At 39.0% G+C, this 15,736-nt stretch overlaps 1 protein-coding gene across 1 annotated transcript in view; it reads left to right on the top strand.

Annotated features, from left to right (window-relative positions):
- Positions 1 to 15,736, top strand: part of RPF2 (ribosome production factor 2 homolog) — a 44,182-nt gene that overhangs the window by 20,994 nt on the left and 7,452 nt on the right. Inside the window, exons 7-8 of the mRNA XM_041773908.1 lie at positions 2,448 to 2,547; positions 13,639 to 13,741. Of these exons, the coding sequence (XP_041629842.1) occupies positions 2,448 to 2,547; positions 13,639 to 13,741 (203 nt within the window). The remainder of the gene's footprint in view (positions 1 to 2,447; positions 2,548 to 13,638; positions 13,742 to 15,736) is intronic.

Below are 15,736 nucleotides of genomic sequence, written 5' to 3'. Positions count from 1 at the left end.
AGTATAGAATAATGTTAAAAAGTAGCCTGTGTCATTCTTTGACCACTTACTCATTTGCAATGTGAGGGAATGAAACAAAAAATTATTTTTTAGCTTAAAAGTTAAAAATATAGTCTCAAGTCTTTAGTTTTTATTCACTGTTCATAAATATAGTTTTAGGATAGTCAAAATATGAGAACGAATCACTGTAAGTACTGACTACTTACAAAATAATTTTAATTTTTGAGGGAAAGTATTAAGTCGCTTATTTTTTTTTTTAAGTCGCTTATTGATTACCCATGATAATGGACGATACACAAGCTTTAATCCTATCTATAATTTTATCTGCTACCATAATTCGATTTAGATATATTGTATAGGATGTGTCAAAATCATAATAACCAAATAAACTCCAGGACTTTGCTTGGGCCACCTTTTGAACGGTGAACTACAGGTCACAACGCGTTAACTGTCAGTTCACCTACACTGAGGTTTGTGGAGACGGTGGCTTCTGTGCCCAAACAGGTTGCAAATAAATTTAGGATGGAACCTGGCGTCACCCTGAAGGAATTCTAACTTTGCACTGGTGGGGTAGTTTACCAAGATGGTTTCAGAGCAGACTAACTTTACACGGCACATTTTTTAAAAAGACACATTTATTCAGCGTCATGATCAGACTTACCACATTTAGCAATCAACAGCATGAGTGCAAAAAAAAAAAAAAAAACTACATTAAAAAACCCTTTGTTGCTGGGCAGCCCCGGTGGCACAGCGGTTTAGCGCCGCCTGCAGCCTGGGGTCTGATCCTGGGGACCCTGGATCGAGTCCCACGTCAGGCTCCCTGCATGGAGCCTGCTTCTCCCTCTGCCTGTGCGCCCCTCTCTCTCTCTCTCAATCAATAAACAAAATCTTAAAAAAAAAAAAAAAACCTTTGTTGGAATGCTTTACATTTTCCACAGAACAGAAACTAACCTGTTACACAATTATTCACAAATACTGTCCTCGAGTTTTTTGCCAATACAAACGAGTAGTGTCTGAATATCTTTTTTTTTTGGTAGCAGCTAGACCCTGCCACCACTATGTATGGCCGAGTTCATAGATCTGTTGTAACCTGTAGCTTCCCTGTCGGTTCTTTGCCTCCTGCTAAGGTTTGTTTCCTGGCAGTAATTAAAACCTTCTGTCACTGCCATAGCTGCTGCTGCTGGAACCACCATAGCCACCCTGGTTTTGTGGTTTGGCTAAGTATTGGCCTCTACCACCATAGGGGCCAGAGCTTCTGCCTCTAGAATTTCCTCCTTTCATGGGTCTAACATTTGAAGATGGATTGTTGTAATTGCCAGAATCATTACAGCTTCCACCATCTCCAAAGTTGTTCCCATTATTATGAAATCTGTTAGAGCCATCCCCCTGCCACCGTATCCACCACTGCCTCGACTGCCACTGAAGCCACCTCAGTCAGTGAAGTTCCCTCCACGACCAAACTTGTCATTCCCACCAAAACCACCTCCATGACCACCACCAAAGTTTCCAGAACCACTTTGACCTCTTTGGAGGAAGCACTAGCCATCTCTTGCTCAGATAGGGCTTTTCTTACTTCACAGTTGTGGCCATTCACAGTATGGTGTTTTTGAATGTAATTTGTCTACAGAGTCATGGTCTGTTACAATGTTACAAATGTTACAAAAGCAAGACCTCTCTTTTTGCCACGGCTTCAGTCATGTCATGATCTCAGTCACTTCCATTTTCCCATACTGTTCAAAATAATCTCTTAGATGATGTTCTTCAGTGTCTTCTTTAATGATACCATCAAAAAGCTTTTTCACAGTTAAATGGGCTTTGAGAATCTTCTCTTGAGATGGCCTTCTTTGGTCCTGCAACTCCTCCATCCGCCTGGTGTGGCCTTGCATTCATGGCTGCATCCACCTCTTCCACAATGGCATAGGTGACCAAAGCCTCTGGAGCACGTGATGTTTGGATCCCTCATTACACACAGTCTGTAAGCGTTCCCCATTGCTCAAAATGGCTCCTCAGACTTTCATCAGTTCGTTTATTTGTTTATCTATTTATTTATTTTTAATGGTTTTTATTTATTCATTCATGAGAGACACACAGAGAGGCAGAGACACAGGCAGAGGGAGAAGCAGGCTCCACGCAGGGAGCCCGACAGGGGATTTGATCCCGGGACTCCAGGATCACGCTCTGGGCTGAAGGCGGCGCTAAACTGCTGAGCCATCAGGGCTGCCTTCATCAGTTCTTTTAAATAAAGCTCAAACCTCTTACAGAGATTCTAAAGCTGCTCAGACTCTTTGGGAGATGCTGACTTAGACATGACAGCAATGGGGGGGGGAGACTTTAACAACGGTTACTCAGTGGTGTCCACCGCCATAAAGGAAGTATTGACTACTTTAAAATCAGCTTATAAACAATTTAGAGTTGATAATTATATCTTTTTTTTTTTCATTTCCTAGAATAGTAAATGTCCCGAGGGAACAAAACCCATGTTAATATTTGCTGGTGATGATTTTGATGTAACAGAAGACTATAGAAGGCTGAAAAATCTTCTTATTGGTAAGCATTTTAGTACTTCTTAGCCCCAGGGTAGCTGAGGTAGGCAATCTAGGGCTGTCATTGGTAGCACTTTGCCACTTGACTGTAGATACACAGCTTTTTCTTTATTATGATCTCTTTCTTTTTTCCCCCGTTTTCATTATTTGCTTTATTCCCCACTAGGAGCAGGGGAGAAGTTAAGGGATTCTTTACTGCATAGACCATTATTATTTTTTGATGTTATAGTAACTTCAGTATCAACCTATTTATAAAGTGTTTTATGCTTTATGAAATGCATATACCCATTTCCCATCATTATTGGCATCATTAAAGTAAATTTAGAAAATTGAAAAAAAAAATTTTTTTTTAGAAAATTGAAAATTATAACTTAGTTTTGTTTTGCTTTTTCTAATCTCTCCTAATTTCCTCCCTCCTTTTTCCATTTAAAAAGTGGCTTATTAAAAAAAAAGTGGCTTATTGAAAATATATTAGGTACATTCCTATTGTGTTTTTTTTTTTTTCTGATTTCATTCTTATTTACCTAATTTCATTCTTATTTACCTGATTCTTGCAAGTTTCAGATCAAATTTCTTCCCTGGAAACCTTCAGTGACTTCCCAGCTCTTTTTCTTTTTTTTAAAGATTTTATTTTTTATTTATTATGAGAGGAACAAAGAGAGAAGCAGAGACGTAGGGAGAGGGAGAAGTAAGCTCCCTGCAAGGAGCTCGAGGTGAGACTCAATCCCAGGACCCCAGGATTTCGCCCCGAGCCAAAGACAGATGCTCAACCACTGAGCCACCCATACGTCCCGACTTCTCAGCTCCTTTTATTTCATTATCATTGTCATCCCTAAGTGCCAGGAGTGTACTAGGTACTTTATATGTAGCTTGATTTTCATAAGCTTTATTCTCATAATCTTGTAAGGTTGTCTTACAGGTTACCTAGTCAGTTACCGTTGTTCCTAATGATTTATGTATTGACTATATCTTTTCCTTAGTGTTCAGAAGTCACCTTAAAATCCAGCATATAGTTATTGTCATTGTCTGGGATTGACATTAAGTTTATCTATTTTTTTAAATTTTATTTATTTATTCATGATAGTCACACACAGAGAGAGAGAGAGGCAGAGACATAGGCAGAGGGAGAAGCAGGCTCCATATAGGGAGCCTGACGTGGGATTCGATTCCGGGTCTCCAGGATCGCGCCCCGGGCCAAAGGCAGGGGCCAAACGGCTGCACCACCCAGGGATCCCAAGTTTATCTATTTTAAATCACTTTTTCTCCCCTTTATTGAAAAGCTGCCATTATTCTCTGTAATTTCTTAAAGGTTGCTAATATTAATCCTACTTAAAATTTTGTGATCACATTTGCCAGCTCTTTTCTAACTCTGGAGAGTAATTTAGTTTGTCCCTAGGGATATAAACTCTTCTGAGGGGATCCCTGGGTGGTGCAGTGGTTCGGCACCTGCCTTTGGCCCAGGGCACGATCCTGGAGACCTGGGATCGATTCCCACATCGGGCTCCTGGTGCATGGAGCCTGCTTCTCCCTCCCTATGTCTCTGCCTCTCTCTCTCTCTCTGTGACTATCATAAATAAATAGTAATAAAAAATTAAAAAAAAATAAACTCTTCTGATATGCTAACATTTTTTTCAGGTTTAAATAATTTATTCCATTTAAGCTTTTCTTGCACCATTCTTACAAGCTTTGCTGCAGTGTTTTGGTTGCACTTCTTTTGGCTTTTTTTTTATAGGCATTTTTTTTAAAGATTTTATTTATTTATTCATGATAGTCACACAAAGAGAGAGAGAGAGAGGCAGAGACACAGGCAAAGGGAGAAGCAGGCTCCATGCAGGGAGCCTGACATGGGATTCGATCCCGGGTCTCCAGGATCGCGCCCTGGGCCAAAGGCAAGCGCCAAACCACTGCGCCACCCAGGGATCCCTTGGCTTTTTATATATACTTTGCCCTAGACTACTTTTGGAAAGTTGATGGAGTATATGTTACAAATAAATTATTATTTTTTGGTGCACATTGTTTTTATTAAAGAACAGGAACAGGACCTATGGGCAGGAAAAACTACCTATTATAAATAAATTAAATTACAGACATGCTCTTTATGAATCTAAGCCAACTGGGGTCCTTGGGTGTCTCAGGCAGTTAAGCAGGTGATTGAGGTGGTGATCTCAGGTTGTGATCCCAGAGTCCTGTGTTGGGCTCTGTGCTCAGTGGGGAGTCAGCTTGAGGATTCTCTCTCTCCCTCTGCCCTTTCCCCCCACTTACATTCTCTTTCTCTCTAAAATAAATAAATCTTAAAAAAAAAACAAACAATCCTGAGCCAACTGAAAAACATTTGTGGGCAGACACATTGCTTTCATTTTCCTCATGATTATTTATGGTCTTATTGTTGGGATTGCAATTTTCAAAACTTTTCATTTCTCTCGTCAATAATGGCTATTTGGGGGGCACTTGGCTGGCTCAGTTGGTAGAGTATCAGACTCTTGATCCTGGGGTCATGAGTTCAAGCCCTGCATTGGGTGTACAGATTACTTTATTTTATTTTTTTTTTTTTTACAGATTACTTTAAAAAGTAATTAAAAAATTATCTTTTAAGAAGAAAAAAAAGACCTGAGTAGTGTTGTAACCTGTTAAAACCTTACTACTAAAGTTCTTGAGTTTAGTGATACTCCATTTTACAGGTGGGAAAACAGAAGCTTAGAGAGGTTAAGAGCTGTTAAGTAGGTGAGCCAAAATGAAAACCAAAGCCTGAGCTTCTCTGCCTCCACTGTCTTGCCTATGCTGAACAATTGACTCATTGCAGCCTTTGCTATAGATTTACTTGAATTTTTCATGAATTAAAAAAAATGCATGAAAGGCAGTGACCAATATTTCCTTCTTTGAATATTACACACCTCAAAATATCAAGGGTGATTTTTAGTCAAGATTTCCTTTTTCTTGTACTCCATTGGTGCAAATTTTCTGCCTTTCTTCCCCCTACTTCTTCTGTATAATTGTTAACTGTCAATACATACTTATTAAAAGAGAGAAGGCTTTCATTTGCTTTTAAGTGGTTTTTTATAAAAACTTACTTCGTGTTTCCACTAGATGGCAGGAATAACTCATAATGCAATGGTGAAGGGAAGGGAGTGAAAACTGAAAAGGAATCTGGGGAAAGAAGAAAGGTAGAGGAATGAAGTGAGATTGTCAAGTCCCAAGGGAAGTTAGTTTTTAACATAAATAGGAAGTAAGACCAGCTGCAGAGTCCTTGGTGTATGTTTTGTATTCATATGAAATAAAGTAGAACAGTAGGTAAAGAGAATTTTATTATCAAGGGCTTCCTTCCTTTTAGGAAGTTTTGGGTTTGTTTGTTTTTTTTTTTTTTGCAATTGGCCAGAAAGAAAAGTTAACTTATTAATAACTTCAGTGTTTTTATGCCTGGTACCCATGTTCATTCTGAATTTTGTTTTTGTTTTGCTTTCTTAAATATACTCTATAGATTTTTTTTAATTTATTTTTTATTTTTTTAAATTGTTATTTATTTATGATAGTCACACACAGAGAGAGAGAGGCAGAGACACAGGCAGAGGGAGAAACAGGCTCCATGCCCCGGGAGCCCGACGTGGGATTCGATCCCGGGTCTCCAGGATCGCGCCCTGGGCCAAAGGCAGGTGCCAAACCGCTGCGCCACCCAGGGATCCCTACTCTATAGATTTGTAGTGAATCTTAGTGGTCTTGCTTTTCTTTATAGGAAATCAGTAAAATATCTGTTTTTAGATTGCATCCTAATTTTTATGGTTACTTTTTTTTTTTTAAGATTTTATTTATTTATTCATGAGAGTCAAAGAAAGAGAGAGGCAGAGACATAGGCAGAGGGAGAAGCAGGCTCCCTGCAAGGAGCCTGATGAGCAACTTGATCCCAGGACCCCCAGGATCACGACCTGAGCCAAAGGCAGATGTTCAACCACTGAGCCACCCAGGCGTCCCTGGTTACTTTTTGATAATACTATTTCTTATATACAAAGATGACAGTATATCAAGTAATAGGTTAGTTTTATTAAATGTTCCTTTAAAGTCTACCTTAAAATTTAACTACCTAACTGGGTTGTTTTTTCTAATTGCCTTTCTCTATATCAGTGGTGTTTTTAATTTTTTTAACCTTTCTCATTTCCTAATTCTTATTCTACTTGAAAAAAATATATTGATGAAAATAACTGCCATAGATTAGGTCAGGTAATCTGCAACTTTACAAAGGTAATCATATTAGTCTACTTGGGCTGCTATAAAAAATACCATATACTGGATGGCTTTTTTTTTCTCAGAGTTCTGGTGGCGGAAGTCCAAGATCAGAATTTCTGATGAGGACTCTTACTGGCTTCTTGCTGTGTACTCGCCTGGCTTTTCCTTCATGTCTGCGTGGGAGGAAGGAAGGGAGAGAAAGGAGGGAGAGTGTCAGCTTTGTAGGTTCTCTTCTTAGGACACTATCCTATGGGACCAGAACCCAACCTTCTGACATGCCTCATTTAACCTTAATTTCTTCCTTAGAGGCAGTTTCATTAGGAGTTAGGACTTTAGCTATGAATTTGGCAGGGATTGGAGGATAGAGGGAGCAAAAATCAGTTTATTATGGTAATATTCCTTTGTAGATGAAGAAATTGAGATCAGTTAACTTATTTGTCTAAAGTAGAGAATCAGGATCTAATGTATTCTCTAACTTCAGATATCTTGGTCTTTCCCATCAGTGTCCTAATGAAACTTCTGTGCCCTTTCTCAGTTTATTTAGTCATGGACGCACAGCCATACCTGAGATCTTATTTTTACTTGGAATTGATCCATTGAGAAAGGTCCAAGCTGGGGCTTTCCTTCCAACCATTACCAATTTATCTTCTATTTAACCAGGTTATCTTTATCTGTACTTATTAATATCTCTTTTTTTAATCTCAACCATCATTCCTGCCCATTTTAGGATCAGTCTTTTCAGCAATGCTCTCAGTTTCGATACCTTTTAATTCATTGCCCCTTTGATTTTTCAGATTCCTCCTATACTTTCATTGCTCCATTTCTGGAATCACCTGTTTCTCCAAGGAGCCCTGAACTTTTTTAAATTGAGAAATTATTTTCGAAATCACAGTCCGTGTTCTAGGGATTGTTTCATGACTCGTCTTGTTTGTACACTTTTTTAATGAACAGAACTATGAAATCTGTTTTGTTTGTTAAGATAAAACATATTCCTCAGTTCATATTGAAATTTATAACTCAAATTTAGGACAATAAGATCTTAACTTCTTTGACTTCACGTATGTACCTTCTTTCATCCATGACAAAAATCCAGGTTCTCAGTGATCCACTGTAGTAATGTATTTATTTTATATTGTACTAACCATACAGTAGTCTCAATAAAATCATATTATTAAGAATAATATGAATATTGAGTGCAGTTGAAAGTTTTGTGGTTTTGTTTTTGGATTTTTTTGTAGAAAATATATTCTTAAAAAAAAAAAAAAAAAAAAGAAAATATATTCTTTTTTAAGGATTTTATTCATTTTTAAAGATTTATTTATTTATTTATTTATTCATTTATTCATTCATGAAAGACACAGAGAGGTAGGCAGAGGGAGAAGCAGGCTTCCTGCGGGGAGCCCCATGAGGGACTCGATCCTAGGACCCCAGGGTCACAGCCTGAGTGGAAGGCAAATACTCAACCACTGAACCACCCAGGTGTCCCCAGAAAATATATCCTGTTAAGAATATATGGTCAGAGATACTTGGATGGCTCACTCAGTTAAACACTCAACTCTTGATTTCAGTATCTGCCTAGGTCATGGTCTTGGGGTCATGAGATTGAGCCCTGTGTCAGGTTCCTTTTTTTTTTTTTTTTTTTAAGATTTTATTTATTTATTCATAGACTCAGAGAGAGAGGGGCAGAGACACAGGCAGAGGGAGAGGGAGAAGCAGGCTCCATGCAGGGAGCCCAATGCGGGACTTGATCCCGGGTCTCCAGGATCACACCCCAGGCTACAGGCGGCGCCAGACCGCTGCGCCACCGGGGCTGCCCTGTGTCAGGTCCTATACTGAGTGTGGAGCATGCTTTGGATTTTCTTTGTGTCCCTCCCCCTGCTCTGCTCTTGCTCTCTCTCCCTTAAAAAAAAAATAAAAAGGAATATATGGTCAAATCACTGTGGTTTTTGTTTTTTTAAAGGTAGATTTATTTATTTATTTAGAAAGCATAAGGGTGGGAATAGGGAGGGGGAGAATCTCAAGCCGACTCCACGCTGAGGGTGCATCTCTACGAGGAGTTCAGTCCCAGGACCCTGAGACCATGACTTGAGTAGAAATCAAGAGTCGGACACTAAACCGACTGATCCACGTAGGTGTCCCCAAATCACTGTGTTTTGAAGTCACTTGAAATAGTTCTTTTCTGTACAATCATGATCAGTACACAGGTTCATTTTTTATTTTTAAGGATTACTTTACATTTTTTCATTTTAAATTATAAACAACTTTTGAGGCATAATTTACATACAAGGAAGTCTACGTATTTGAAGTTTTAAAATTTGATGGATTTTGACATGTATACACCTGTGAAAACACCATGGAAGTCAAGATACAGAACCAATTACACCCAAAAATTAGCCTGTGCCTTTTGCAGTCTATCTATCCTGTTTCTGTATTCTAAGCAAACATTAATCTGCTTTCTGTCATTATGAATTATTTGCATTTTGTAGAGCTCTAGGTAAATAGGATCATACAGTATGTAGTTGTTTTGGTCTGGTTTCTTTCACTCAGTTTTGAGATTTGCTGTATCATTAGTTCATTTCTTTTTATTGCTGAGCAGTATTCTACTTAGAGCTATTCCTCAATTTGTTTATTTCTTCATCTGTCAATGGACATTTAGATTGATTGCAGCTTTTGATTAGATTAAAATTTTAGTCAGGGAACACCTGGGTGGCTCAGTGCTTGAGCATCTGCCTTCTGTTCTGCTCAGGTCGTGGTCCCGGGGTCTTAGGATCGAGTCTCACATCAGGCTCCCACACGGAGCCTGCTTCTCCCTCCGCCTGTGTCTCTGCCTCTCTCTTTATGTGTCTCTCATGAATAAATAAATTAAATCTTAAAATTTTTTTTAGTCAATTGAACTGCTGTGACCATTTGTGTACAAATTTTTGTGAGGGCATAATGCTTTGATTTCTTTTGGGTAAATCCCTAGCTAGGAATGGAATAGTTGGGTCATTTGAATAGTGTTTGTTTAACAGTTAAAGAAACCATTCTCTAATACGGCTGTACCATTTTACATTCCCACGAATAGTATATGAGAGCTCCAGCTGTTCCATGTCCTTGCCAATACTACATTATGCTGATGGTAGTGTGTTTCTAGAGTCAAATCTACAAAGTAAAGTAGTGCTATTATTGAAGTTGTAATTTGAATTTTCTGATGGCTAATTATGTTAAACATCTTTTCATGTGCCTATTGGCCATTCGTATATCTTTGGTGAAGTGTCTATTCAAATCTTTGCCTTATTTATTAATTTTTGGAGGTTACTTATCTTCTTGGGCACTAAGAGGGGTGTGTGTGTAATAAAGTAGGGATATGAGTGTGTGTGAGAGAGAGAGATCCTTTGTCTCTTTGTCTGACATGTAATTTTTGAATGTTTCCGCCCAGTCTGTGGCTTGCTTTTTTCTTTTAATGATGGCTTCAAAGAGCAGATGTTTTTAATTTTTGTGAAGTCTTTTTTCCATTTTTTTCTGTAATGGTATGTTCTTCCTATATTACGTTTAAGAATCCATTGCTTATCCCAAGATCACAAAGACTTTTTTTCCAAGATTTTCTTCTTGAAGTCTTAAGAGTTTTAGATTTTACATTTAATTATGATCCATTTTGAGTTAGTTTTTGTGTATGGTGTGAAGGAAGAGTCGATGTTCTTTTTTTTTTTTTTTTTAATTTTTATTTATTTATGATAGTCACAGAGAGAGAGAGAGAGAGAGAGAGAGGCAGAGACATAGGCAGAGGGAGAAGCAGGCTCCATGCACCGGGAGCCTGATGTGGGATTCGATCCCGGGTCTCCAGGATCGCGCCCTGGGCCAAAGGCAAGCGCCAAACCACTGCGCCACCCAGGGATCCTCCAAGAGTCGATGTTCTTAAACCTTTTTGCCTTCTTTTCATTCTTTCTTTTTTTCCCTTTGTGTTCTTTTCATTTGTTTGTTTACTTCATTCAGAGGTGGGGTGCAGGGAAAGAAGGAGAGTGTCTTAAGCAGACTGCACAGAGCTGATACCAAGAGTTTGACATTCAACCAACTATGGCGCCCAGGCGCCCCTTCCTTTGCATTTTTAAACGCATATGGAAAAAAACACATATGCCTGTAGCATTTGCATTACAAAAGCTGTTTCAAGGTAAACGGAAATGTACATATCTTGTTCCCCAGAAAGACTGACTTTATTAGTGCTACCAACACAGTGAGCAGGCTTTATTAACTTGGCCCCTGAAGGAGAGTCAGATTTTGACAAAATCATTGGAAACTTGTTCATTAATTATGTTGCAAATTTAGGTCAAAATACCTTGAGGGGCGCCTGTGAGGCTCAGTGGGTTCAATGTTAAGCAACTGCCTTCAGCTCAGGGTATGATCCCAGGGTCCTGGGATTGAGCCCCACGTTGGGCTCCCTGCTGGACAGAGAGTCTGCTTCTCCTCCCTCTGCCTGCCACTCCTGCTTGTGCTCTTGCGTGTGTTCTCTCTCTCTCTCTCTCCCTCTCTCCCTCTCTCTCTCTCTCTGTCAAATAAAGAAAGAAAATCTTCAAAAAAGAGAGAGAGAGAGAATACCTTGAAAAAGTACATACTTTGTTTATAAAAATTTCCCTGAGAGAGATTTTTGTTTGGGAGAGTAGGGAAGGGTGGTGTATATATGTGCATATATACACTTGTGTCTATTTTATGCATGTTAGTGATTTTCTTTCAATTAACCACAAAAAAGATAATGCAAACAACAAAGGATGTGTATGTCCATACATAAGATGATTCCCTTCTGAGCTAATCAGAAGAGAGACAAAAAATGGCTGGGTGGCTACAAATTGGGACAATCTCTTTACCACATCACTTGCCTTGTAATTCTTCCTAAGTAATTAAGTTGAGTAAATTTTTTTTTTACATACAATCTTTTTTTTTTAAGATTTTTTTTTTTTAATTTATTCATTCATGAGAGACAGAGAGAGACAGAGAGAGGCAGAGACACAGGCAGAGGGAGAAGCAGGCTCCATGCAAGGAGCCTGATGTGGGACTTGATCCCGGGTCTCCAGGATCACGCCCTGGGCCGACGGCAGGCGCCAAACCGCTGAGCCACCTAGGGATCCCCAAGTTAAGTAAATTTTTGTGTGTAACTGTTTCTTAGCTAAATGTTATTTGTGTACTTCCATTTAGCCTCTTTGGGGTTCAGTCTACATAGCTGTATACTGAGAGGACCAAACTTGATTGCTGTTTTTCAGACTTCTTTCATTCCTATGCTACCTTCATAACACTAGCCAAGCCCATGTAGTGTTCATAGTGTTGTTCACTGGAGAGGTTTCTTTACCCTGACTCCTTTTTTTACAGGGAAACTTTATGTCTCTACCATGAATGGAAAATGGTATCTGATAAAATGATTAATACATAGTAAATTATATCTGCTTGTGTATCACTTAAGATCATCTCATGTGCTATCCGTGGTAGGATGACCACGCTGGGAATACAGCCTACTCATGGATCTCTGTGGTTCTTTTCTGGTTTTAACAATTTAGTTTATTATCTTTGATCATATAATTGAGATTTCTTGTTAGAATTTTCTCCCATGTTGGCCTCAACTAGAAAACAAAGGCAAATTTGATTTAATAGTCAAAGTTTGAATAGCTGGGTTTTGTGTGTGTGTGTTTTAAGATTTTATTTATTTGAGAGAGATCACACATGCAGGAGGAAGAGCAAAGGGAGAGAGAGACAAGTAGACTCTGTTGAGTGTGGAGACCTACTTGGGGCTCACTCTCACAACCCTGAGATCATGACCTGAGCTGAAACCCAAGAGTCAGATGCTTAACTAACTAAGCCACCCAGATGCCTCTGAACAGCTCTTTTAATAGAAACTTGCCATCTTTTTTTTTTTTTTTTTTTTTTATTTACGAGAGAGAGAGAGAGAGAGAGAGAGAGAGAGAGAGAATATGGGGGGGGGGGGGACAAGAGGCAGAGGGAAAGGAAGAGAGAGAATCTTAATCTTAAGCAATGGAGGCCTGGATGGATCTTACAACCCTGAGATCATGACCTGAGCTGAAATCAGGAGTCAGATGCTTAACTGACTAAGCCACCCAGTTGCCTCATAGAAATTTGCCATCTTGGGACGCCTGGGTGGCCCAGTGGTTGAGCATCTGCCTTTGGCTCAAGGTGTGATCCTGGAGACCCCGGATCGAGCCCCACACCAGGCTCCCTGCATGTGGAGCCTGCTTCTCCCTCTGCCTGTGTCTCTGCCTCTCTCTGTGTTCTCTCATGAATAAATAAATAAAATCTTTTTTTAATTTATTTTTTATTTTTTTTATTTTTTTAATTTATGATAGTCACACACAGAGAGAGAGAGAGAGGCAGAGACACAGGCAGAGGGAGAAGCAGGCTCCATGCACCGGGAGCCCGACGTGGGACTCGATCCTGGGTCTCCAGGATTGCGCCCTAGGGCAAAGGCAGGCGCTAAACCTCTGCGCCACCCAGGGATCCCTAAAATCTTTTTTTTTTTTTTAATTTGCCATCTTAACCTACCTGACTCATAGATAAAAATTTTATGCTTTGACTTATATTTTTTAAAAAGTTAATATAAATATAGTGTACTCCTATGCTAAGCATTGGCTTAGGGTGAGAACTTCAGCAGTCAAAAATTCCATGGTTCAACGAACTAACCAGTAAAGTCATGAGCTTAAATGGTAGAGGGATGGGACTCCTATTCTTCAGGGATCAGTTTTTATGCCACCTTTTATCTTTTTAGATGAATATTGATACAATGTGGAGCATTTTAATTACAGTGTGGCTTTCTGTAACTGGATTTACAAGCATGTTAAAGTTTTTTTTGTTTTTTTGGTTTTTTTTTTGTTTTTTTTTTTAACACTCTCAAATTTGTTTTCAGATTTCTTCAGAGGCCCCACAGTATCAAATATCCGTCTGGCTGGTTTAGAGTATGTTCTGCACTTCACTGCACTGAATGGGAAAATTTACTTCCGAAGCTATAAGTAAGTCATTTCTTAGCATATTTTTGAATTCAGGGTTAGTACTTTAGTGTGACTTTTGTAGAGCTTAAACTTAAAATTGGTGTTGGGTCAATAGTTTGTTTGGAGAGCTTGCAGACTAGCAGTGGCACCGCAGATCTATCCTGATCCTCAAATCTGTCATTCCCCTGCCCACTTCTGCCTCTGAAACCCTGCTTTTCCAGGACCCCAGAGCATCTGATGCTACACTCCTCTGATCTTAGAACCTGATTCAGTCTTGACCCTACTTCATGCAATATCTCCTTTTCTTTCTTTCTTTCTTTCTTTCTTTCTTTCTTCTTTCTTTCTTTCTTTCTTTCTTCTCTCTCTCTCTCTCTCTCTCTCTCTCTCTCTCTTTCTTTCGATCTTTTGTTTATTTGAGGGGGGGGCTGAGGGGGAAGGGCAGAGGGAGGAGGAGAGAAAGTCCCAAGCACACACCCCATGGAGCCCAACACAAGGCTTGATCCCATGACCCATGAGATCATGACCTGAGCTGAAACCAGGAGTCGGATACTTAACCAGTTGAGCCACCCAGATGCCCCTCCTTTACCTGACTGAATTTAGAGCACCTAGCCACAAGTCTTAGGCCAGCCAAAGCAAATCTCAAAACTCTGAACCTAAAAACTGGAATCAGAAAGGAATGAGAAGATTCAGTGGCTAGATTCATTTTACCCTCTTTCTCCAGCCTAGACCTAGCCCTACCTCTACCACAATATAAATATAAATCCTAACACTGATTTTATTTTCATTGAAAAGCTTAATGACATGCTACAATTGTGCCTTTTGAGGTAAGCATGGTGTGTGTGTGTGTGTGTGTATTTTTAATTTAAAATAAATTATTTGTAAATATTCACTGCTTATCAATAATTCCCATCTTTGTCTTAACTGTATTGAGTCAGATACTCTTTTCACCATGATTAGATTAGTATCATTTCTTTTTTTCTATTTTGCTTTTGTTTAGATAAATAATACTAGTAGGCAAAATGCAATAAAATATCTACATGATTGCAATATGTAATTGGAGATTTTATAATCATTTTTAATTTTTTTAAAGCAAGACCGATTTTGTAATCTTGTGAGCTTGTTGAGATTGAAAGCCTTAAGTCTGTTTAAGTTTCCAGAGTTAGCTTTGGTGCTATGAAGAATATATTACATTATAAAGTTAGAGGATGGGACACCTGGGTGGCTCAGTGGTTGGGTGTCTGGCTTTGGCTCAGGGCATGATCCCAGATTCCCAGGATTGAGTCTCACGTCAGGCTCCCTGCATGGAGCCTGCATCTCCTCCCTCTGCCTATGTCTCTGCCTCTCTTTCTGTGTCTCTCATGAATAAATAAATATAATCTTTAAAAAATAATAATAAAGTTAGATGACTCCAATTTATAGATTAAGAAAGATGAAAAATCAATAAAACATAAAATTTTTTTTTGAAAACTTGTGTCAGGGGGATCCCTGGTGGGGTGGCTCAGCAGTTTAGCGCCTGCCTTTGGCCCAGGGTGTGATCCTGGGGTCCTGGGATCGAATCCCATGTCAGGCTCCCTGCATGGAGCCTGCTTCTCTCTCTGCCTGTGTCTCTGCCTCTCTCTGTGTGTCTCTCATGAATAAATAAATAAAATCTTAAAAAAAAAAAAAAGTGTCAGCAGACCTTGGGGCTACAAAGGAGCTTAAAAATATAAAAATAAAAATCTTTGAGAATGAGAGATGAATTATTATTCATCAGTAATCTAAAACTCTTTCATTGTAAACAGTTTCAAAGAAGAGTATTCACTTGTATCAGAACTTCTATTTAGTGAGAAATATTAATTTGTGAAGAAAGAAATGCAGAGAAAACAAAATGGACAGAAAATTAGCAAATCAGACTTCAGAACATGGATAAATTAGCAGTGTAATTCCATATATCCACCCGTCCACTTACTTTAAGAAGTATTGTTGGAATTGCCATTAGGTTAGCATAGCATGTCCCATAGTGAAAAAAATAAGTTT

This window comes from Vulpes lagopus, chromosome 1, assembly GCF_018345385.1.
Source record: "Vulpes lagopus strain Blue_001 chromosome 1, ASM1834538v1, whole genome shotgun sequence".
NCBI lineage: Eukaryota > Metazoa > Chordata > Mammalia > Carnivora > Canidae > Vulpes > Vulpes lagopus.
The sequence above is the reverse complement of the archived record's forward strand: the minus strand, read 5'-3'. Positions and strand labels throughout refer to the sequence as shown.